This window comes from Camellia sinensis, chromosome 5 (genome assembly GCF_055761805.1).
Source record: "Camellia sinensis isolate YWXY chromosome 5, ASM5576180v1, whole genome shotgun sequence".
Taxonomy (NCBI): Eukaryota; Viridiplantae; Streptophyta; class Magnoliopsida; order Ericales; family Theaceae; genus Camellia; species Camellia sinensis.
The window spans coordinates 165,619,762-165,644,835 of NC_138965.1; the positions used below are offsets into that span (position 1 = coordinate 165,619,762).

The 25,074-nt window shown below is 41.4% G+C and overlaps 2 protein-coding genes across 2 annotated transcripts; one reads left to right on the forward strand and one right to left on the reverse strand.

Moving 5' to 3' along the window:
* The first annotated feature begins 8,415 nt into the window (after positions 1-8,415).
* On the forward strand, positions 8,416-16,591 carry LOC145791850 (uncharacterized). The gene is made up of 6 exons (XM_082872298.1): positions 8,416-8,481; positions 8,590-9,207; positions 9,385-9,765; positions 15,677-15,811; positions 16,230-16,290; positions 16,509-16,591. The coding sequence occupies exons 1-6, from the start codon at positions 8,416-8,418 to the stop codon at positions 16,589-16,591; spliced, it is 1,344 nt and encodes a 447-aa protein (XP_082728424.1).
* Positions 16,592-19,225: 2,634 nt separating this feature from the next.
* LOC114319271 (uncharacterized) lies at positions 19,226-20,491 on the reverse strand. Its single transcript, XM_028266270.2, has one exon. The coding sequence runs from the start codon at positions 20,187-20,189 to the stop codon at positions 19,545-19,547; it is 645 nt and encodes a 214-aa protein (XP_028122071.2). The 5' UTR covers positions 20,190-20,491; the 3' UTR covers positions 19,226-19,544.
* Between the last annotated feature and the right edge of the window lie 4,583 nt (positions 20,492-25,074).

Below are 25,074 nucleotides of genomic sequence, written 5' to 3' on the forward strand. Positions count from 1 at the left end.
AGGTCAACTTAGTGCCTAAGGCACTCTGCAAACTCTGCCACAACCTGGCAGTAAAACGAGGATCTCTATCTGAGACGATCGTCACTGGAACCCCGTGTAACCTCACTATGTCCCGAATGTACAAGTCGGCAAGATGTTCGACTGAATCTCTCACGCGCATAGGAATGAAGTGCGCCGACTTAGTCAACCGGTCTACAACCACCCAAATAGCATCACTACCCCGCTGAGTCCTCGGAAGACCCACAACGAAGTCCATAGTGACATGTTCCCACTTCCACTCGGCAATAGGCAAGGGTTGCAACAAACCCGCTGGCCTCTGATGTTCGGCCTTCACTTGCTGACAAGTAAGGCACTTAGATACGAAAGCTGCCACATCTCTCTTCATACCCCGCCACCAGAACTGGCGACCCAAATCCCGATACATCTTAGTGCCTCCCGGATGCACCGCAAGACGTGAATGATGGAACTCTCGGAGTACCTCCTCTCGGCAAGACTCCGGCACAAACAGACGGTCTCGGTATCTCACACTCAGGTCGGAATACACCGTCAAACCCTTCTCAACCTTCCCACCGAAAATCTTCTCACGAAGCGATTCTATCTCAAGGTCACTCATCTGAGCCTCTAACACTCGAGTCACAAGTGTAGGCTGTGCAACAACAGAAAACAAGGCCGCAACCTCAATGGATTCGCCCAAAAGTAAATCAAACTCCCCAAGTGCACCCAACATCTGCCATTCTCGGATGGCTATACTAGCTATGACACCAACAGGTTTTCTGCTAAGGGCATCGGCCACCACATTGGCCTTTCCCGGATGATAATGCAATTCAAAGTCATAATCCTCTATGAACTCCATCCACCTCCTCTGCCTCAAGTTCAAGTCTTTTTGTGTAAACAAATATTTCAGACTCTTATGATCCGAAAATACCTCGAATCTCTCACCATAAAGATAATGCCTCCAAATCTTCAAGGCAAAAATCACAGCTGCTAACTCTAGATCATGCGTAGGGTAATTCTGCTCGTGAATTTTCAACTGACGTGAGCCATAGGCAACTACTTTCCCTTCTTGCATTAATACACAACCTAGACCCTCTCGTGAGGCGTCACAATAGACTGCATAACCCAACCCTCTCTCTGGAATAATCAAGACTGGAGCGGTGGTCAGTCTAACTTTCAACTCCTGGAACGACTTTTCACAAGTCTCACTCCATACAAATTTGACTCCCTTCCGAGTCAATCTAGTCAAAGGCGAAGCTAATTTGGAGAAATCTTTCACAAACCGACGATAATACCCAGCTAACCCCAGAAAACTGCGGATCTCAAACACACTCTTAGGCTGTGCCCAATCTTGCACTGCCTTAGTCTTAGATGTATCAACAGACACTCCTTCCCCAGAAACTACATGGCCTAAGAACTTGACCTCTTCTAGCCAGAACTCACACTTTCCAAACTTAGTATAAAGCTTATGGGCTCTAAGTAACTCAAGCACCACTCTCAAGTGTTCCTTGTGCTCCTCCTCAAAAGGTGAATAGATAAGGATGTCGTCCACGAATACGACTACAAAACGATCTAAAAATTCCCAGAATATCCGGTTCATCAAATCCATAAAAACTGCCGGTGCATTGGTGAGCCCAAATGGCATCACCAGAAACTCATAGTGGCCATACCGCGTACGGAATGCCATTTTCGGAATATCCTCCTCCCTGACTCTTAACTGATGATAACCCGATCTCAAGTCTATCTTCGAGAAACAACGGGAACCCTTCAACTGATCGAACAGATCATCTATACGAGGCATAGGGTACTTATTCTTAACCGTAGCCCGATTCAATTTCCGGTAATCTATACAAAGTCTCAAAGCACCACATTTCTTTTTAACAAAGAGGGCCGGTGCTCCCCACGGCGAAACACTAGGACGTATAAAGCCCTTATCTAGCAACTCCTGGAGCTGAATCTTCAACTCAACTAACTCGGCTGGAGCAAAACGATAAGGTGCCATAGAAATCGGCGCCGTGCCGGGCACTAGGTCAATAGAGAACTCAATCTCCCGATGTGGTGGCAAACCAACAAGATCCTCGGGAAAGACGTCCGAGTACTCACAAACCACCCTTGGCAACACAATCTGAGTCTCATCATCCTCACTAATCGAAAGGTTAGCAAGTAGACCACTAAGCTCACTCCATCCTCGCGGAACATACCCCGGTGGCAACACATTACCAACCCGGTCCCCCAAAAAATGAAAATACTCTCCGCTCACGGTACAACAAGTGACCCTCTGGCGGTAGCAATCAATAACTGCCCGATATGACGATAACCGGTCCATACCCAAAATAACATCGAAACCCCTCATAGGCATAACTATAAAGGAAAATGGGATTCTATGATAATCAACCTCTATATCACAACCCCTAACACCTTGTTTCAAAATCAATTCACCCCCAAGAGGTGACACTACACAAATAGGAGATGCTAACTGTGCTAACTCCAACTCCAAAACAGATGCAAATGCAGCAGACACAAAGGAATGAGATGCACCCGTATCAATCAAAACATTAGCAACCGAGTTGCAAAACAAAAAGGTACCTCTCACAACTGATGGTGCTGGCACAAGATCCTGCGCGGTAATAGCATACACGCGCCCAGACGACCTCTGATCAACCTGCTCACCCCTAGGAGCATAAGATTGCTGCACTGACTGGGACGATGAAGCCCCCTGATTGGCCCTCGAGGCCTGACCCGACTGAGCTGGCTGCTGACCCTGAATCGGCCTCAAACCAGATGCACTAGATGTGCCACCCAACTGCGGGCAATACCTCTTCATATGCCCTGGCTGACCACACTGATAACACGAGAGTGGCTGGCCTCTACCCTGGCTCTGGCTCTGAGATCGAGCCGAAGATGATGCTACTCTCTGCACTCCTCCCCTCTGAGGACAAACTGGAGACTTGTGGCCCAGCTGGCCACACTTGAAGCAGGTAATGTCTCCCTGACTGCCTTTCCCCGAACTAGCACTCGGCACAGGAAAAGTCGATCTAGAAAAGCTACCCTGAGACTGCTGAGGATTAAAACCCTTCTGTCTCCTACCATTACTCTGACCATCCTGACTCCTCTTGGAGCCCTTCTGTCCTTCCTCCTCCTCCTGCATCATGATTTCCATGTGGGCTGCAGCATCAACCATACACCCATAATCCCGAATCATAGTTCCCCCAACTCTCAGCTTGAGGCCACGCCTCAACTTCTTCTCAAACTCAATACAACGGCATTCCTCAGACGCCACCAACTCAGGTGCAAACCTGGACAAACTAGTAAATGCAGCCTCAAACTCGGCCACTGAAGAACTCGACTCCTTAAGCTGGCAGAACTAGTCTCTCAGCTTCTCCCTAACTGCTGGAGATAAGAACTTTTCCTGGAAAGCATTCACAAAAGCCTCCCATGTACCTCCTATACGACCCTTAGTAAACTTCCACCACTGACCCGCATCCCCCTTTAACTGGAAAGATGCCAAGGTCACTCTCAACCCCTCGTCTTCGATGCCAAGCATCTCAAACGTCTTCGTTGTCTATTCGAGCCATTCATCTGCCTTAAGCGGCTCTTTAGGATCACCCACAAATTCATCCGGGTTAGACCGGAAGAACTCCCTTTTCAGAAAGGAAGGTCCTGCATCCGCAACAATATCCTGAGCTTGATTCTCAGCTCTGAGAATGCCTACTGACTCCCTGAATGCCCCTGCTATCTCTCGGGCTAGAGCGCCCATAGCCTGCTGGCCTACTGGCTCGGCCACATTGGCCTGGCCAATTCCCTCCTGAACTGCCGGAATCTCCTCTAGCACAGGCACCTCCTGCCTACCCGGCCTACCACGCCTACCGCGTCCTCGTCCTCGTCCTGACATCCTAATAAAGGAAAACAAAGACGTTAGCACATTAATAAATGTGCCGAAACTAAACACTCGCGTCCTAATGCATTGGACAACAATAATTCATTCCACGTAAGCACATAATCACATAAGCACCTACGAATTACATTCCCGAATAATGATAGTCCCAATGCGTTACTATAGTTCCGGTTGGAAGCAGCAGAGATCAAGTGCCTTTCCAACAAGACTACTAGAAACTCAAGGGTCCAATCAACATCCTAGAAACTACATTCCATACCCACATAATCACATAAACATGTTATCACATAAGCATATAACATTACACTAAGTCTCTATCAAACGAGACGAACCCAATGTGATACTAATCACTTCCCACGTACCCAAAGTATTCAAACCTGGTACGCTCTGATAACAAGTTGTAACGCCCTCAAAAATAAACCCATTAATTATATGTATCATCAGCATGCAATGTTAGAGAGGAAACATTTCATTATAATATTCATCAGAGTCTTACTAAATAAAAGCATTACATGTAACCTCAAATTAAATTCCCTACAGGCTTACATCTTTCCAAGCCAACACTTGGACAACAAAGTATGAGTTCTAACTCAAATCCAAATAAAGCCCTAGGCTTGAGTGTTTACATGTACTAACAAATAAAACAAACAACTGAAAATAGTCTTCAAAATCCAAGTCCCATCCAAGCTAAGTCCTTGGAGGTAGCTTATCACCTGAACCTGAAAATGATGTTCCCATATAGGGTGAGCCACAGCCCAGTAGAAATATACTAAACCAAATATAAGCAATGAATAAAGCAATAGCATTCAATAGATGGTTAACCAAGATAATCAATTACAGCATTATACAGTCTCATGACACTATTGTCAATGACACGTTCCACTTTCCAACATTATCAATATGGCTCAGAACCTGGCCAAACTTACAACAGTGAATCATATATTTCATATTCACATTCTTCCAATGTCAACAAACAAATGAGACTCAAGCTCAAATCAAAACACTTCATACTTCCAGTTTGATACACATTTTAGTGCTGTATCAATAAAAACACTTCAATATAAATAAGCACACATAAAAGTGATGCTAATGGAGTCCATCCCCTATCTCCTCCCAAACAAAATCCGGTTTAGAGGTCCATCCCCTATCTTTCCCTAAACCGTAGAGTACATCCCCTATCTCCTCCCACACAAAACAATGTATGTAAACACATAACATACAACACACATTCAATACACATAATGTCTGTATTAATTCAGCAGTCAAAATGAATGGCTCAACCAATGTGATTAGTTTCAGTTATCCCTAATCCACATGCAATGTCTACAACAATCACGACTATCCTCTACCGATAGCCCAAAACAGTTATTTCTAGACTTGAAAATAAATATATCAACAATTCAATAGGCGAGTGATTAAATTATCCAACTACACCATTTAATCAATGAATTCCTCAATTCCCTTAAATTAATTATACAAATTAATTAATTAATACAACTAGGGTTTTTCCCAAAATTATCAAAGTAACCCCAACATATCAATATACCAAAACTTAGAACAAAACTTATAGAATGGAGTAGGAAATCCCTACCTCGAAGAAAACAACCCAAATGGTGAAGACAGAGATGAGTGCCCAAATACCAATGTGCTCCAAATCGCCAAATGTTCAGATTAAATGAAAGCCCTCGACTCCCTCTATCGTTTTAATAAAGCAACTAGGGTAGAAACACACTCTAAATAGATCAAACCTAAGAAAGAAGGTGAGTAGGGAGAGAGAGAAGTCGGACCTAGGGTTTGGAATAAAAAAGAAGATGAAAAAGACTGATCAAAACCCGCTGCTGCGTATATAAACTGGACAGGCTCGCTCGAGCGACCAGACACAGAGAAGCTACGCTCGAGCCAAGGAAGCCTTGCTCGAGCCAACAACCCAAAAGCTCGCTCGAGCGAAAGAAAACTCGATCGAGCGAAGAACTCAAACCCTCAGGTCTGTAACCAGACACACGCTCGAGCGAAGGAACTATCGCTCGAGCGAAGAACGAACTAACTCGCTCGAGCGAAGAAAAGCTCGCTCGAGCCAAAAACCTCTGCTCACAGGTCTTACTACAAAACGCAATCCTCGCTCGATCGAAGAAACCCTGGCTCGAGCGACGGACCAAAACAAAGAGCTCGCTCGAGCGAAGAACTGCTCGCTCGAGCGAAGAGTCAAAATTCTGGGCAGCAACCCTTTGCTCCCAAGCTCAACCAACCAGCTACAAACCTGTCCATTGCATCCCCCAACTCAGAAATAGGAAATTAAAGGACGGTAACAATCATAATACAATGGCAGGAGCTACGAAACCTAAGTCCGGATACAATAATCATATGGGAAAAGATCGGGGTCGCTATAGATCGTCTTCATCGATTTCGTTTCTACGAGATCTTCAGCTCAAATTTCAAATATTTCAAATATATGATACGTATATATAGAAGGGCAATATTTGTAAAAGATACATTCATTCCGCAGAAGCGTAGAAGAAACACCAATACCAGATTTGGGTTCGTTAGATATAGCTGTGAAGTAGCAGCAAACGTTGCTGTACAAAAGGCTAACGGTCTTTGGGTGGATGATAAAAAACTATTCGTCAAATTTGCAGCTTTCGATAGAAGCAAAGAACAGGAGAAGTTCTTTGCTCAAAACCCAGCCCAGCACTTACACTCCAGAGAGGAGGTTAGGAGAGGCTCAATTCATTTCACCAGCAAGAATACATTTGCAAATGTGGTAAGAGGTACTCAGGTACTAGCCATCGACTCCAACACAGTTAGAGCAGAGGAGTATGACAATGGATGGCTCTACGACAGTGTCTTAGTCCATCTTAAAGTCAGGCATATTAACATTAGTTTGAAGTACGAACTTAATGTTAGAAGAATTGATGGGTTTGAAGCCAAAACAAGAGACGGTCGTGATGTGGTGCTAACCTTCAAGTCCAAGGAGGAAATGGTAACAAAGATGAAGGTCATCAAGGATATTATCGAAGAATGGTGTGAAGTCATCATCCAATGAAGGCCACAGGTTGCTCTGGCACAGGAGAGAATAGTTTGGATTAGTTGTTATGGCATTCCATTACATTTATGGAATAGGTCCAATCTCGTTAAGATTGGAAACATATGGGGTGAAGTTATTGAAGGTACTGATTGCATGCTCCAATCTCTTGGGTGTGGTAAGATCAGGATCCTTACCAAATGCATGAAGCCTATTAACAAGGTCATAAACTTGAAGGCTAAGCATTCCTCTCATCCAGTTCGAGTATTGGAAATTCTGGTCCCAAAAGCTAAAACAACTAATCAATGTTGCAGTTGTTTGAATCGCTCCGATAAGATGAAGGAGCATAGAGCTGATGAGGAAGAGGAGGATCATGACTCCAACAGAGTTGGTAAGCCATTGCAGAATTTCCGAGAAAAGTCAACTTAACCCAGGGAAGGTGGGTTAGCTCAGGGTCTGGACAAATTCAAAATTGAAGCCAGAAGAAGATCGACACGTGGGGATGGCAGTGTAATAGGGGCAAAATGGAAGAGTGATACGGTAGTGCCTGAATCTTGCAGCATAGTAGGCAAGGAGCTCAAGGTTGTAGCAGGTAGCAGTGCATTTAATGCCTCAAAACCGGCAGATCAAGGTAATGATGGGCAAGTCTTCACGCCTGGTTTTATGAGGAGTTTGAATGGTTCTAGCCTAAATATACATGGGCTGAATTTGGAAGTGGTCCTAGGTCATAATAATTTAAATCATACGTTGGGTGGGCTAACTGAAGTTCAGAGTGGGCTGAACTTGGAAGTGGACTTGGGCCATAATCATTTAAATCATGAGTTGAGTGGGCTAAATAAAGTCCAGAGTGGGCCTGAGCTGTGTGATGCTCATGTGAATATAGGAGTTGTTGATGCTGGGCTTGGTTTTAGAGAATCTAATGTTTCTCAGTCAAAAGAGGAACACACACAGCACAGAGCCGTAGTAGAGAAAAGAAAAGGTAAGGCAAAAGCAAAAGGGAAAGAGAAGATCAGTTTCCTCTGGCCGAAAAAGGGCTTCCTGGGTTTGGAAAAAAGGGTGGGTTCGAAGGGTGCATTTTCCAGCAAATCAGTCCCAAAGAGTTCTTTGCTTAGAGGATCTATAGCTCAAGCCTCACGGGTAGCATCCTATGGCAGCGGAGCAGATGGGGATAGCAGAATTTTGGATGAGGCACAAGCTTACTTGCAGACGGGTAAAGTGTTGGGAGTAGAAATGAATGGTCAGGAAGTTGAAGTCCTGAAGAAGATTGCGGACCTTGAAGTTAAAGACGTAGGTCGGATGGTCAGTGGGGAGGGTACAACAGCCTAATAGGTATGCATTCTAGGAGCTCAAAGGTGTTTTTTATGTATTCCATGAAGATCCTATCTTGGAATATTAGAGGATTAGGCCGGCAGGAAAAGAAGGGGAAGATTCGGAAAATTCTGAAGGCTAGAAATGTTGATGTAGTTTTCCTGAAAAGGAAGTGCGAACACTGTGGACAAGAAATAAGATGGAATTTTTGGCAGTGGATTTTGAAGGCCTTGCCAGGGGATTACTATGCATTTGGGATCCAAAGGTATTTCAACTTAAGGAATGTTGTGGTAATAGAAGATTTATTTTGCTCTCAGGTACTTTATTCTCTTCTTTCCATTGTGTTATTCTTAATATTTATCACTTGTTAAAGCTCAAGAGAGAGTTTCCTAACCCCTGGTGTTTGTGTGGTGACTTTAATGAAATTAAAAGCATTGGTGAAAGAAAAGGATGCATTAGAAGAGATAAAGGAATGAGAGAGTTCATTGACTTTATTGACAAATGTGAAGTGCAGGATATGCCTTTACTTGGAAGAAAATATACTTGGTGTAACTCACTCGCAGGTGAAAAGTGGAGTAGAATAGACGGGGTGTTAATTGATCCTCAATGGCTGGAGGTGTTCAATTTAAAACTATGGGGTCTCCCAAGGCTTATTTCTAATCACTGTCCTTTGTTATTGATGGAAGATGATCGAGACTGGGGCCCTAAACCGTTTAGAGTAATTAATGCTTGGAGCCTTCATTCAAGCTTTCCAGGTTTTGTGGAGAAGGTTTGGAAACAGACTGAAGTTCTAGGATGGGCTGGGTTTGTACTTCAAAAAAAGCTTAAATTATTGAAGGTAGAATTAAAGAAATGGCATAAAGAGGTATATGGGTGTGTAAATGAGCAGCTAAATGAAGCAGAGGAGGAATTGCATCATTTGGATTTATTTGCGGAGTCTAGAGACCTGGACAATTCAGAGAAAGATAGAAGGGGGGTCGTCAGAGATCAAGTATGGAGACTAAGCAGAATGGTCGAGTGGCTGTGGTTGCAAAAATCAAGGCTCAATTGGAATTTGAAAGGGGATAGAAATACCATATTTTTTCATGTGGTGACCAAGAGTAGGTAGAGTAGAAATGAGATCTCTTCAATTTCTGTGGGGAATGTGCTGTATGAAGACCTTGCTCAGGTTAGGCTAGCGGCCTTTGACCACTTCAGAAATCAATTCAAAGAGGACTGGAGAAGTAGACCCAAGCTTGGTGGTCAATTTAAATCAATTCTTGACTGTCCTGGATTTGACAGTTTGGAAGATGCATTTTCAGAGGAAGAAATCAAAGCTGCTGTGAAAGACTGTGATGGCAATAAGGCCCCTGGGCCAGATGGTTTTAACTTGTCTTACTTCCAGAAATTTTGGAAGTTATTGAAATTAGACTTGTTGCAGTTTTTCAAGGACTTTCATAGGAATGGTAGGTTGGTCTTGGGGCTTAATAGCTCATTTATCTCTCTAATTCCTATGGTTGATAATCCTGTTGGGCTTGGTGACTATAGACTTATAAGCCTTGTTGGTTCGGTATATAAAGTCTTAGCAAAAGTCCTGGCAAGCAGACTAAAAGGAGTGCTCCCTCACATCATCAGTACTGCACAATCGGCTTTCATTGGTGGTAGAAAACATCTTGGATGGTATTTTAATTGCTAATGAAATAGTGGATGGTTGGAGAAATTCCAAAATAAGGGGTGTGATTATCAAGCTGGATTTTGAAAAGGCCTTTGACTCTGTTAATTGGTGCTACTTATCATCTATGCTCTTGAACTTCGGGTTTGGAGCAAAATGGATTAGTTGGATTAAAGAATGTATCTCCACTGCCAAACTCTCTGTGTTAGTCAATGGGTCACCAACAGAGGAGTTTTCCCCTCAAAAAGGTTTCAGGCAAGGTGATCCCCTATCTCCATTCTTGTTCAACTTAGCTACTGAGGGCCTCAATATACTTATGTCTAGAGCTCAGCAGCATGGTCTGATTAAGGGGGTGAAGGTGGGTGTAGACACTCCATTTTTGACCACCTTTAAGACTTGCACGCGACTGGTGGTTTTGGAAGTTGTGCAGTGCAAAGGGTCGATTTCTTCGGCAAGAAGAGAGTCAAATCTCAACTTCATACCCCTTTTTGGACCAAAATAATCTTGATCAAAAGATTTTAGACCTTAAAACCCTCTCTTTCAAAACATTTTTGAAATAAAATTCCTATAATGTTTCGAGGCTCACATTTTGTTAAATGTCGCGCTTTTTGATAAATCGAGCAAGGACAAAGTGGAAATAAATGAAAGAGAGATGAAATCTTTGAAAAATCTTTCAAAACACCTTACTTACGGATTTGGAGTTGAAGAAAAGAAGAGAAGAGGGAAGAAACTAGTTTGGGAGAAGTTCGGCATGAATCCGGGTAGGAGAGAGTCGAGCAGCTCTCGCTGAATCGGGCTTATTCATTTTCATAATTGGATTCTAGCTATGAGGCCACCACCATTGGAAAACTTACTTCTGGGGCTTCATTTTTCACTCAAGAATCTCCTAAAGCCAATTCCGGACGGGGGAGAGATGATTGGTTGAAGTAGGGCATCACTCCGGTTGGACCGAATCTGCGCGGCTTCACCAAAATAGGCATAACTTTTTGTACAGGAGGAATTTTGATTCAAGGTTTGCGCCATTGGAAAGATAACTTCTGGGGATTCAATTTGGACACCTGGTCGACCACTTTTGGACTTCCCAATCACTAGCCGACCACCTTTCTTTCCGGCAGACCAATTTTTTGTCTTGAAAAACTAGGAAAAGTAGCAGGCCGACCATAAAAGATGGTCGGCCGACCACTTATGCCTAGAAAGCTCAAAATTGATAGATATTTTCCCTCCAGCTGTCTTCCACAACCTCCAGCTGTCTTATAATCAGAAATATTCGAGCCAACTCTCCTTTTTGCTATATATGATGATATATCTCCCATTTTTCAAGGAGGAACTTCTTGGAGAAGCTTGGGAGCTTCTCACTCTAAAAAAAGTCTCTCTCTCTCTACAACTTCCAGACCTAAAACCTCTGCCTCTCTCTCATTCTCTTGCCCTTGTGTGCATAACAAGAGCTATACTTGGAGATATACCTCTCCTTTGCCTAGGCACCCTTGATCAAACTCAACTACCATTGGCCTGAGGTTCTTTGAGGATCATTTTGAGCTCCAAAATCTGGTTTTAGCTCAGAGTTTGGACCCCTTTTGCTGCTGTCTTCTTGAGCTTCAAGGGTAAGCACCTATTTCCCTTAAACTTGCATTTTTTTGCTCCATTGATTATCCTTACTTGCAAGTATTTTTGGACTTTGTCATAAACTAAAAAGTGTCATATTTTGAACTCCTCTTGAATATTGATTAAGGACACTTTTCTGTTTGAGGTCTCCTACATCCTTGTATGCTTTATTCCTCTTTGTAGGCCTATTTTGCATCATATCTTAGTCCTACTTGTGAGCATTTTCGAGATTTGTCCCAAAATAGAAAAAGTTTCCTTTTGAGCTTATAAACATGTTTACTTAAGGTCACTTCTCTTTTTGGGGTCATCTCCCCCCCTTTCATGCTTTATTTCTTCATGTTTTGAGCTATGTATGTGAGTATTTGCATTGGCCTTGGTTTGGCCTCTTAGCCACTGAAATCTAGTGGATTTTCAATGGCTTGGATGTATTTTTGAGAGCTAAAATCAGAGGGGAGTGAACCCCTCTCTCATTGTTTTGTTTGTTGGCCCTTGTGGCCTTCCAAAGGCCCCCTCACTTGCATGTTGTGAAGTCACTTTTTGGGCCCAATTCGGTGAGTTTCAAGGTCTGCCCTAGCTCTATCCGGGGCCTTTTTGACCATATTTTGTGTCCATAATGCATGTGTAGAACAATTCCATTCAAGGCCTTTTGAAGGGGCCTTTCATTGTATGCTTCATTGACCCATTCCAGGGCTAATTTGGTGAGTTTTAGGCTTGTCATAATTGATTTCCAGAGTTGGTTTTGCCATGTTAAGTGTCCTTGTTGTATGTGTTGAGTAATCCCTTACATGGCCCTTCAAAGGAGCTCATCATTTTTGCATGCATTGGATGCATTTCAGTGGTTATTTGGGGCTTGTTTGACATATCATGTTCCTATTTTTGGTTGGTTCGAGGACCTCTCTTATGCTTCATGTACATGCCATGTAAACCATGCTTACTAGCCTAGGTTGCGTGTTGTTTTGGCCCTTCATGTTAGCACATTTTGGCCATGTCTTAAACTGATGATGTGCTTATTTTGGACTGCCCTAGCTTTATTTTTGGGTCTCATGGTTGAATGATGTTAGTTTTGCATGCTTGTAGTTCATGGTCCATGCTTAACTTTGAGTTTTGAGATCCATTCCATGCATATACTGAGGTATTTTCATGCCTTGGGATCATTTTTCATCAAATTTCAAAGCTTATACGAATGCCATGTTGCCATGTTTTCATCTCTTTAAATGCGTTTGAGAGTCAGGCTTGTGTGCCTCATTTACCGACCATTGAATGAGCTCCATTTCGTTGCATTTCGAGCTATCATTTTAGGCCATTTCCCCACTGTTTCAGACCTGCCTAGGGTCTTTTTGGGGTTGGTTTTGCCTTTGGTGCATTGCTTTGGGTACCTCTAGTGTAACGCACTTCACTAGTTTCGGTACCCGGGCCCCTAGCTTGCATTATGTGACATGTTTGCATGTTTCGGGACCACCTTTATCACATTTCAGAGCTGTATCATGTGTCATTTTATGCCATATTTCATACTTTGCCATGTTTAGTTAGAGTTACATGTTATGTCTTAGGATCGGTCCTTTGCATCTGTGCATGTTTGCATGTGTTTCGGTTTTCTCATTTCCATCCTATGGCCACTGATATGAGTGTGGCTGAGGTCCATTCATGTTAGTGTAATTCCATCGTGCATTGTGTATGCCATTTTATAGCATTGCGTATGCTAGGTTGTATGTTAATCGCATTGTGTATGCCATCTCATTTGCATCGTGTTTGGGATAGAAGTTAGCCCAAGCACGGGAAACGAGGTACGTTTCGTACTCCGAGTGACGGAACGTGTCTCAATTCCCTGCCGTCGATACTCTGGATTACCCATGATGGAGTTTAGGTCTTGTTGTGTTTTCATGTGCATTAATTTCATATTGAGTCATGCAATTTGACTCCTCGGTCATCATGCATCGATATGCGTGATTGGTGGCACGAGGATCGAAGACTACACTCCCTGAAGAGTAGTCATGCATACATATGTGAAAATACTTTGCCATGCCCCTTTGTTGCTCTCTGTTGCAGTAAATCAGAAATCAGCGGCCTTTTGGAGCGTTGCGCAATATTCCAAGAACAATTGCAAACAGAGGCAAACTGGGGCATCGTAATGGATTTCTGCGCAAGGCAACTCAAGCATGCATCATTCATCATTTGGAACAGAGCTGAGGCGGTCCATGGATTTGCGTACTAATTTACCTGCTTTCCTAGATTAATTTGTTAATTAATTAGGATTTTGTATTTATTCGGACTGTACTATTTATTCAGACTGTATATTATTTATTCGGACCCTCCGAGCGAGGGCACAACTGTAATAAGTGTGGGTGCGTGTGATGTATGTCTTCTAACCCCACGTCTTTCTCCCTTTTATTTACCAGCTTATGATGGTTAGATTAGGGCATGTTTCAATTAACATGCAGCATGATAGCATGTTTGCATTCATTCATTTATTTTGCATGCACCGGGCTCGATGCATCATACTAACTGCATTTGTATTTCAATTCCGAGTTGAATACTTGTTAGTTGTAGCATTTTACATGCCATCTTTAGAATAGCCGAGCCTATCTTAGTTGTATTTTGCATGTGTTGCATTAGGCATTTCTGTATAGTTAGGACCATGCATGGATTTCTAATTAGCTTCTGTTTTGGCTTGGAGTACTCGGTAAGTGGTTATGCTTTAGCATTCTTGCACGCGTGTGAGTGACTGCCATGATAGCATGCTTTACCATGAGGCTATTTGCTTATATGATATAACTGTCCGAATGCTTGTGGGTGAAGGTTAGGTTATTTGAATTGGAATAATACATTGACTGTGAGTTTTAAGCCCACTAGATAGTGGCAAAACCATCTTTTCTAAGCCCACCCAAGGGTGGCAAAATCTGCATTTCAAGCCTACTTATGAGTAGCAAACCGCTTTCAAAAATCAAAATGAAATGTTTTGTTCCAATTCAGGCGATCTAGTCTATACTTGTATGCTGTGCGCATCACATAGTAAATCTAGGCTAATAACCGGAATAAGAACGCATAATGTTTTCAAAACTAGATATCATGGTTAGTAGAGGCCGATCTTTGATCGGGCGAGCGGGGGTGCTCACGAAGTGACCTTCCCCAATCGTACCCAAGTTCCCGAGCCGAGGCAACTTTGGTGATGACGAACACGTGGCCTTAGGTAACGAGTCAGGGTTTCCTAAATTCCCCCAAAATAAATATTTAGGTGGCGACTCTGTATCTAGCAAAGAAGTCCATGTTTGGCACTTCTTCTATTTTCCAAAACGATTTGCCGGATTTGGACTCTTTGATGAGTTATCGGTCTTGCATTACACTCTGCGAGATTAGATACAGGACCGTGACACAAATTGAGTCCGAACTGTAGTGAGGCCCGAGGGCGCGTCTACAGGGTTCTAGCGAAGTGTTGTTAACACATCTACAATTTGCCGATGATTCTATTTTGTTTTGCGAAGCTGAGGAATTGGAGGTGTGCAATATTAAGAGGGTCTTGAGGTGTTTTGAAGTGATCTCTGGGTTGAGAATAAACTATCATAAGAGTCTAGTGTGTGGGGTTAATGTCCCTGAAGAGTCTTTATCCGCATTTGCAGCAAGATTACATTGTCAACCCAAGGCTCTCCTTTTGAAGTACTTGGGGCTGTCTTTGGGAGCTAACCCAAATAAGAAGTCTACTTGGAAGCCTGTCCTTAATAAAGTCAGAAACAGACTTGCAGGTTGGAAAAGGAAGCTGTTATCATTCTCAGGGAGGCTCACTCTGCTAAAATCTGTGTCCTCTGCGCTGCCTATGTTTTACCTATCCTTATTTAAAATGCCTGTAGGGATAGCTAGAGAATTTGACAAGCTGCAGGCTAATTTTCTTTGGGGAGGGTCAGAATCAAGGAAACCAATTCACTTGGTTAAGTGGGATGATATAACAAAGAATGTGAAACAGGGGGGTTTAGGTGTCAGGCGAGTTAGGTTGGTTAATGATTGTATGCTACTAAAATGGTGGTAGAGATTTGGCTCCGAGAAAGATGCCCTGTAGAGAAAAATAATCTGCAGCAAGTATAATTTGGATGTAAACAACTGGAGCCCCTATTCCTTCCCTAGCAGCAGGCCCTCTTGTGTTTGGAAAGGTATCATATCTATACTAGAGAGGAGAAATAGTCTGATGGTATTTTATCTCAATAATGTTCATATCAAGGTAGGGGATGGAAATAGAACATTCTTCTGGAAGGATAAATGGTGCAGCAATTCTAGCTTGAAAGATGAATTTCCAACTCTTCACAGATTGGTTGTGAACAAGGAAGAAACCTTGAGATCAATATATGACAGGAGGGTACATTCAGGGGTTTGGAATTTTCAATTCAGAAGAAGGCTATATGATTGGGAAGAGAGGGAAGTTAGTAGGCTCAATTTGCTCCTGGTTTCTGCATCTGCTCCTTGTTCTGTTCTGGAGGACAAATTAGTCTAGTTGGCCGAAGGATCTGGGTCATTTTTTGTCTCCTCTGCATATAATAATGAAATTGACTCCCTTAGTCCCTCTCTCATTTCTTGTAAGTTTGCTTGGAACTCTTTTGCCCCTTCTAAGGTTCAATTCTTCTGTTGGTTAGTATGGAGAAACAGAATCAAGTCAGCTGAATTTCTTTACAAAACTGGAGTGATACAAGCCAATGCTCCTGCTGCATGTGTTTTTTTGTAAATCTGAGCCTGAATCTTCCACTCATCTCCTGCTACATTGCTACTTTGCATGGAAGGTTTGGGCTGATATAATGGACTGGTGGGAGTTGAAGGGGGCTATTCCAGGTTCAGTAGAAGGTATACTTCACTGGTGGGATGGGGTGTCTTTGAACAGGAAAGAAAAATGGATATGGAAGGTCATTCCCTTAGCTGTCATATGGTCTCTATGGAAGCTTAGGAATGAGTGCATGTTCAAATCTGTCTCGCCTCAGTTAGTGGACCTGTGTGAGTTGATCAAAATAAGAGTGGCATTGTGGCTCAAACATAGATTCAAGGACTATCATTTCTCTGTTCAGGATTTCTTAACCAACCTGAGGCAAATAAGAATAAGTCTGGGGAGCAGATCTGCTTTGGGCAGCTGATTCTGGGTTGGAGTTGACTTGAGGCTGCTGTAATGGAGATGAACCTGCTGGGTTGATCCTGCTTTGGTGCAATGGAGATGAACCTGCTGTTCTGTGCTGATTAAAACTCGGGGCTGCTCTGTTCTGTGCTGATAAACTAGTATTGGAGGACCATTTAAACAGAATTGCAGTTTGCTTGGGGTTTTGACAGTTGGTGTCTCTGTGCTGGTGGGATGCTTCTGTCTAGAGCTGATCTCTGGGCTGCTTGGTTGATATCTTACCAACCTTATTTGCCTTGTTTGGTTTTTTGTGGGCTGTGCTGGGCTCCTTTTATTGTTGATTGTCAATGTCTTTTTGTTTGATAATTTTCAATCAAATTCCTTTTGGCTATTTCAAAAAAATAAAATAAAATATTGTGATAAAAAAAAAATAGAAATTATAAAATGTCCTTATTAATGTAGGCATTTCCTACTCAGAGGCTTTTTGAAAGAAAATTGATTGGATTATCCTTTACCCTAATAAAAAGGCCCAAAATGAGAGTTTCATCAAAAATCCCAAAGAAAAATGTTTGACAACACTTAAAAATATTTCTGTTCATTTAACCCACAATAGTATATAAGGTCTAACTTTAGTATCATGTCATCATGGATAAATTTGAGAATTTAAATTATGAATTTTAAGCATTTTTGATGGAAAGCTTGTCTATAGTTTAGACTAGATTGTCTGATATGTTTATTTTTAGGTCTCTATATATAAATCACTCTCAAAAAAATCAAATTGATATGATAATTGTAACCACGTGATTGCATTTTATTTGCTTCAAAAAATCAAACTATATATTCACAAAATCATACTTGGTATTCAATTTTTTAAGATAAATAAAATGAAATCATATGATTAAGATTATCAAATAAATCTCCCTTTTTTTTTTCTTTTTTTTTTTCTATGAAAGATCTATACAGAAAGATCTAAAAGATGAACAAATTGGATTATAAAAAATAAGCTCCATGATGACCCAACTGGACAGACTGGATAGGTATAATTTTCTTAATCACTTGAGACAAGTGAGCTCCATCGTTGAAATAGACTCATGGTGAGCCAAGAAACACAGATTGAATACGCTCCACCTTTTTTAATTGAGCAATATTATGTAAAACATTTTATAATTTGTTTTGGGTCTCTAACACTTTGTTTTATATTGGGTAAATTATAAACACACCTCCTGAAATTTACTTAAATTACAAATTCCTCATGTGGTTTTAAAAATTATATTATGCCTACTAAAGTTTCCAATTTCATAACAAAGAGGTCCTTTTATTAATAAATTATCAAGTTGATTAACAGTTTTTAATATTGTTAAAGTTTTATTTCAATTAATAATTCATATAATTTTATTATTGTATAGGGAAACAGTTAGAAATTTCACTTTTTTAATTAATTCTATTAAATAAAAAATTCTGACAGAAAAGTATTTGTAATTTTTCAAACTACAAGGAACAATTCGTATTTTAAGCAAACTTCAACGGATGTATTTGTAATTTACCCTTTTTGATTTTATGGGTCAAGGGATTTTATAAGAGTGGTCTACCAGATTGGGCTTGCTTCGTCCATCAAATTGAAACCGTCAAACTCATATAATTTTTCGGCCCAATAATACCCTCCTATTAAAAAACTTAGAAAATGAAAGGAAAAGTTGAATTCATTATTAAAAAAATTTGAAAAACTTGTACCTTATTTGATTAAAAATTTGGACTCAAAACTGAAGCGAATTCAACCACTATGTTCTACAGAAATGTTAAAATGATTAAATTTAAAAATTAAATTTTGAATACAATACATTTTTTTTTTCCAAAAGTTGGTGCCCATTGTTGCAAGTTCTAAGGCAAATATCATATCACACTGATGAACCAAACAAAGAAAAGTAATGTATTTAGGTAGAAATGGAACTTTACATTTTTGTCACAGCTATATATATGAATTCTCACAGAGAGGCAAATATCATTTGATAGTTCTATAGATATGGAATGGCTATTAAACTATTGCTTAGCTTCAAAGGTTCAATGAATATTTCTCTCCTTGTTTGGAGGTTTAATTAGGTGGTGCAAAAGCATCAAGTCATACCAGATCAGAGATTGTTTGGATGACAAGACTGTCCATATGATGGATGATATATTATTCTGTATAAGGGCAAGATTCGTACTAGTATATAGATACATGTGTGAACATTGCTCAGCTGTAGCTGCAAATTGAAAACAAGCTTCTAACCAAACATCCTTCTAGCAAGTAAAAAAGTACTGTGCTTGGGACATGCTCTAATGCATACAAGATCAATGATAGAAACATAAAAATTGATTATAAAATCAAACATAGATCACTTATAGGTTCTATGTTCAATTCCACCGTGACCGGAATCTCTATTTGTAGTTCATTCTACAAGAAGAAGAAAAAAAAAAATACTATAATGTACACACACAAAAAAATGTGGTTAGTTACATTTTACCCCCTTAATTATTATTGAATATTAATTTATCCATTTAATTTTAAGATTATACATTTCACCCCTCAACTATAAATAATACTTCACTTTCACCACTCCAAAAAGGGCTATTTATAAGATTTTTTTTTTTTTTTTTTTTTAGTTTGAGCGAGGTAAAACCAATCACAAATGGATCTTTAAGTGAAACAAAGTCAATAAATAAAGTGAATGGGCAGACACAATCAATTATCAACAAAGAAAAAAAATTAATCATACAAGTAATCAAATCAAAACCTAAATGAGAAACTAAAATTGTAAACACAAAAGACAAAAAGAAAAAGGGTTCATTAGCAAGATGAACAATTCACACCAAATCTTGACCTTGTGACCAATTAGATGAATGCCGGAGCTTGGAGTTGTGAGAAAAAACACAACTCAATCAATTGTATGGAAATTCCAAATTTTCTCTTCTTTTCTTTCATTTCCTCAAGAATCTACAACTTAACCGATCCAATTCATCGGCCTTGAACCTGAGTATCATGAGCCATTGCCTGCAAACTGGACAGTTCTGCATACATGTCCATGAAAAACTTGTCAACAATGTCGACGTAGGCCGGGCAAGTAAGCCTAGAGTAGTAATGAAGAACCTCTTCAATGTCCAACACATGCTCTATATTGCTCTTGTCCACCATTTCAAGTTCTTTTATTTTTTGTGCAACCAAACAAGTCCTTACCTCTTTTTTACCATTTGAACATGATGTTAAGTACTCTTCTTTCCTTTTTCCTTCACACACAAGTCTCTTATTCTTATCCTTTTCCTCCACCATTTCTTCTTCACGATTCTTTTTAGAACCCGACTTCGCTATCTTCGTCAAGCTCCCACTAAAAACTTCTTTTTCACTGTTCGCTCGCGGCAAGTTCATCTCCTTCTCCTTCTTCTTCTTTCTCTTCTTGGCCTTGGCTTTATCGTTATCGCTATCCCATCTATCGGTGAAGTCTATGTAGAACTTGTCTAGTTCTTGATTACTTTGGGTGGGAAAGGGATTGAAGGGAGGGCTCTTGGGAAGTCTTTGGTAGTCACTAGAGAGGAAAGACTTGAAGCTTTTTAGGGTCTTTTGGAAGAACTTCTTGGTGTTGGAAATGGAGGCTCTTAGCATCATTTGGAGTGGCTGCTCTCTAGGGTTTTTTCTGAATTAGATTTTAATGTTTGTATGTGTCTAATTGGCTTTCTATATACAAAGAAGGTTTGTGTGAGTTGGAAAGGAATGGAAGTAGTTTGAACTTACACATAAAAAGTAGAAGAAACAATAATGAAGGATGTGAGCTTTCTCTTTCTGGATTCCACTTTGTATTTTTATGTCTTCCCACGCTCCTTTGTTTCCTGTGTGTTCCCTTCTTGTTTGCTTGATGATTCTCTCTCTCTCTCTCTCTCTCTCTCTCTCTCTCTCTCTCTCTCTCTCATGAAAGCACTAAAAAGAGAAAGAGAAAAGCTTGGGAGGATTTGATTATTGTTTAAGATATATGTTGGTTACTTTTACTTTTGGTGATGGGGTTTGGTGTGTAGCCTCTTTAGGAGAATGACAGGAGCGGTTGTTGAATTGGACTCCTCTCTCTCCTCTCTCTCAGATGAAAAGTTAGGTTATTCATTGGATAAGTACAGCATAATCATTAATTGATGTGTCCGTATGATAATAATAGTATAGGTCTGAATGCATCCACGTATAATAATACCAATCAATAGTTACCAAATCAATTTATTCTCTATTGTTTGCAATTTTTGACAGTGAATCTCCAAGGCACACTTACATATACTAATTGATAGAGATACAAGTACAGGTACAGGGGAGCTCATCCCAACAAGATTTGCCTGTTTAGTGTATTTGTTTAAATACATTATAAATTATAAATTATGACTTTTTATGATACCACTAGTCCCTGATGGACGGGTTGGGTTCATTCACACTTTCCACACCGTTGTTCGATCGCTGGACTTACTAAGATAATTGTACAAAAGTTCAACGGAGAATGGGAGTCCCCCAGCGAACCCTCCGACGAGCAAGTTAGAAGAAAGATTAGTGGAATGTAGAGAAAGGGTGATGGTAGGGAACTTAACATTCCTTTTGTCTTAGAAACCTACTTATATTCTTTATTCATCATTTCCTTATCTACTTCGACCTGTTATGTTGATCGAAAGTCTATATTCTAGCTTGCCTTGTTCATGGTGAGGTTGTTCTACTCCGACGTGAAGGGGTTATTGCATTAAATGCTGCAGGGGGCCTCATTAATGGCTGATGTGTGGTGCAATAATTTTGTAGAATCTTTGTCTGCTTACGTGGCTGGTTCTTCTCTTGACAAGTGTTTAGATGTCATAGGTTCTTGGTGCAACATTGGGTTCCAATAACGTTGAACTTTAGTGTTTGAATCATGCATTGGGCTCTAAGTGGTGGACCAAAAGCCCCTATGGGCCCACTTATATCAGAGTTCTCCATTCCCAAGTGCAGTTTCAGTCCAACGAAGGGAATAAGGAAGAAGAACAGGGTTGTGGGTGGTCGAGTGAGAAGACTGACTGGGAGGTGGGCCGACCGCGAAGGATGACCGAGTGAGAAGAGAAAATAGCGGCGCGCGGGGCTCGAGAAGCGACGGGGCACGTGATGATGTGAAATGGAATAGACAGAGAAGGGAAAGAGAGTAGTGGATCGTGGTCATACACGTGGCATAATCCCACAATAAGGGAGGTGATACGTTAGCAAGAAGCAAAGGGATAGGCTAATATAGGGCGTTGAAAAGGAAGGGGTGGAAGTTTTCGAAATTTTTCAAATTGACGAAATTTAATCTCGACCCTTGGAATATAGGCAAACCGTGGGCATTTGGAGTTATTCGTTTTACTTACCTTATCGCAAAAAACCAACACATCCCAGAGGGGAACTCATTTGTTTCGTGTGACACGCCTTTGCAACACTTTACGAACTTCCTTGTGCCAGCGTCCGAAACGATACGCAGACATGTAGGAGGATTGGCTTGAGATAAAGTGCTAGCCGTGAGGCTAGACGCATTGGGAGAAGACGACGCAGTGGAGTTAGCAGAACAATACCACGTAGAGCGGAGGGAGGAGAGGGAAGCTGAGGGCGCAGGCTTGCCCAGCGATGATGATCGTAGCCGCTAGGCCAATTAGCCAAGTGGAGCCGAACCACTGGCACACCAAGGCCGACAAGTCTACATTTACGACAGAGGAGTTGGAAGAGGTACGAAGAAAGTACCAAATTTCAATGGAGATAGAGCTAAGGCTGCCCACATCTAAGGAGAGGGCGTCGGATGCACGACCGAAAGAATTTACATTGCATGAGGAGGCAGTGCAGGGAGGGCTGAGACTACCACTCCCCCAAATAGTGCTGGACGTACTTAACAAGCTGGAGGTGGCGCTAGGGCAGCTGATGCCTAACGTATGGAAGATACTAATGGCCTACGCAGTTTTATTACCATGGGCAACCGGGGGGACGGCTATGACAGTGGAGGAATTCTTCTCCTGCTACAAGGCCTCCGGTCAACAGGAAACATAGGTGACATTGCAAGCGGTGGCGGGCCGGGGTCTAGTAGCAGGCTTGCCATCTTCGGTGAAGGGGTAAAGGCCGTGATGGTTTTATGAATCAGCGAACAGTGGGAGAGGAGTTCACACAATGTAGAAAGTCCCCACAAAGTTGGTAGAGCCAAGGTTAGATGCGGAGGCTGAGAACAGGGTGAAGAGGGTGAAGTGGGATGACTTGATCCTACCTTCCCTGTTTGCCCTGTGCTTGGAGCCGCAGCCGACGGAGGAGGAGGCGAAGGAGCGGAAGACTTTTTCCATGGCAGAAAAGTATAAGGAGTCTCAGTTGGGGCCTGCTCCTAAGTTTGTGATGAGGGAGAGAGTCTGACCTCGTCCCAAGCCGTTGGCAAGCAAATACCTAACTGACTTTGCCCCACTGCCGCCTCCAGTGGACCCGATGAAGGAGAGGGGCAAGCAAGAGGTGGAGGCAGTGTTAAAGAAAACGAAGAAAAAGAATGTGGCGGCAGAGGGAAGTAAACACGCCCCCGTTCTAAAGAAGATGCAGGATAGGAGGACGGAGGAGACTCCAGGAAAGGAGACTGCCTAAGTGGCGAGAGAAAACATGGGCCCGAGTGCCCAAGTGCTGAAAGAAAACATAGGCGCACGCGCCCAGACAGTGGCGACGGTTGGGCCTGTGGTAGAAGTGTCGCCCAGTCCTGGTGAAGGGAAGACTGGGGTTAGCAAACCAGAGACAAGCGTCGCGTTGAAGACCGCCATGTATCATGCGCTCGCGCTGGCAAGCCGCTCTGCAGAAGAATGGGGGGAAACCAAGGTCGCAGCCAACTGCCTCATTAAAGTGGTGGAGGATGCGGCCGTGCGGTTTATGGCCCTGTTGACAGAGGCCGACCTCCTGAGAGGGTTTTGCTCAGCCCAGATAGAGGCAGCGACCTTGGTGACTGGCCTAATGAATAAAGTGGTGCGAGTGTGACAACCCTCACCTCTGATTAATGCTAAACTGTAACTGAGAATGATAAGTAACTGATTTGACTGAAATTCTAAATTGATTGCAAGAGTATATTGCTTTACTTGCATTTCTATCTGTTTGTCATTTGATCAATCTGTTCATGTTTTAAGTTTCGAATTACGAATTGAAGGCCTTATCGGCGGCCGAATCAGAAATTGATTAGTGTTTTATGCTAATTAGAATTTATGTGATTTTATGGTAGGTTTAATGAAAATTTGATTTGGAGTGATTAAATTAGATTAAAATGATGTAAATCACATTAGTTGGATTTATTACCACTTTTGCCACTAAGTGGCCTAATTCTAGACCAACACTCCTTACATTTTACATATGTTGATGCACCACTTCTCTTCCTTTTCCTTAGATAAAACCATGGGAGTTAGAGAGAGAGACTTGGTAGGAGTTTGATTTCAACAAGAATTGGCATGGAATTTGCAAAAATTGGGCATCCATTCTTGGCATGGAATTTGCAAAAATTGGGCATCCATACCTTGAAATTCAAGACCTAAGGTAGAGAATTCATCCTTTGGTTTATGTAGTTAAATTTTTTCTTGCATGGTTCATGGTAAATTAGTGATCTAAGTCAAGAATTGATTTAAAATGTTGAATTGAGAGTTAATCCTTGCATGCATGTGCATATTCTTGAATTTTGGAGTTGTTTCATGAGAATTTCCACATGCAAATTCATATTTTTGTTATGGTCCATGAATTCATCATGATTTTGAGCTCAACATTGCATTTGATCCTGTTTTGAAACACTAGAATTCATGAGAACTCATGCATGTATGATTTTTGCATCGTTCTTCAAGTTTCCTTTGAATTTGTGTTCAATTGGCTTACATTTGGGCTTGATTTTACAAATTGATCTTCAAAGACATGTTATATTATGAGTTTCTAAGAGTTTTCCAGAAAATTAGCCCAAGGGGATCGAATTTGAAGCTTTAAAAGTTGAATTTCATGCTTGAGGTTCAATCTAGAAATTCCAGATTTTGGACCCACGCTTGAGCGTAAGTGTCATGACCCGAACCCGCCCCCATGGGTTAAGGACATAACCAGCCAGTAATCAAGAGATTACCTACGGCCTTGAGCCAAACAAAACATATTTTAACAGGGTTAATGGGGGCCAAACGGAAGCAATTAAAAACTTTGTCTATAGAGCTGTGCTTATATGGCACATCATAACAAACCATACATATGCATATTAATAACTCACAACAAAATATGTACTACATAAGGTTTTGTACATACAGGATTATATAAGTCTAAGTCAACCTATCACGACTATATACAAAAGATGCAAAGTCTTCACCAACATAACAGAACGTAAATACATAACAAAAGGGCGAAGACGGGTTTCGTGCGTGAGACACAATGTCTGACTCTCCCAAAACCTTTGCTATTCCACATAGACTTCACTGGGGCTGGGTTTGGACTTCTCTTGTCTTACCTATAAATACATGAATGAGCGTGAGCAAAAGCCCAGTGAATAATATCAATTAAA

Excerpts from the sequence above, each read along its gene's own strand:
- LOC145791850 (XM_082872298.1), top strand. The coding sequence starts at position 8,416 with ATGGAATTTTTGGCAGTGGATTTTGAAGGCCTTGCCAGGGGATTACTA. Across the intron at positions 9,208-9,384 it reads GGGGGGTCGTCAGAGATCAA|GTTAGGCTAGCGGCCTTTGA; the intron begins GTATGGAGACTA and ends GACCTTGCTCAG. Across the intron at positions 16,291-16,508 it reads TATTCCAGGTTCAGTAGAAG|GATTTCTTAACCAACCTGAG; the intron begins GTATACTTCACT and ends TTCTCTGTTCAG.
- LOC114319271 (XM_028266270.2), bottom strand. The coding sequence starts at position 20,189 with ATGATGCTAAGAGCCTCCATTTCCAACACCAAGAAGTTCTTCCAAAAG.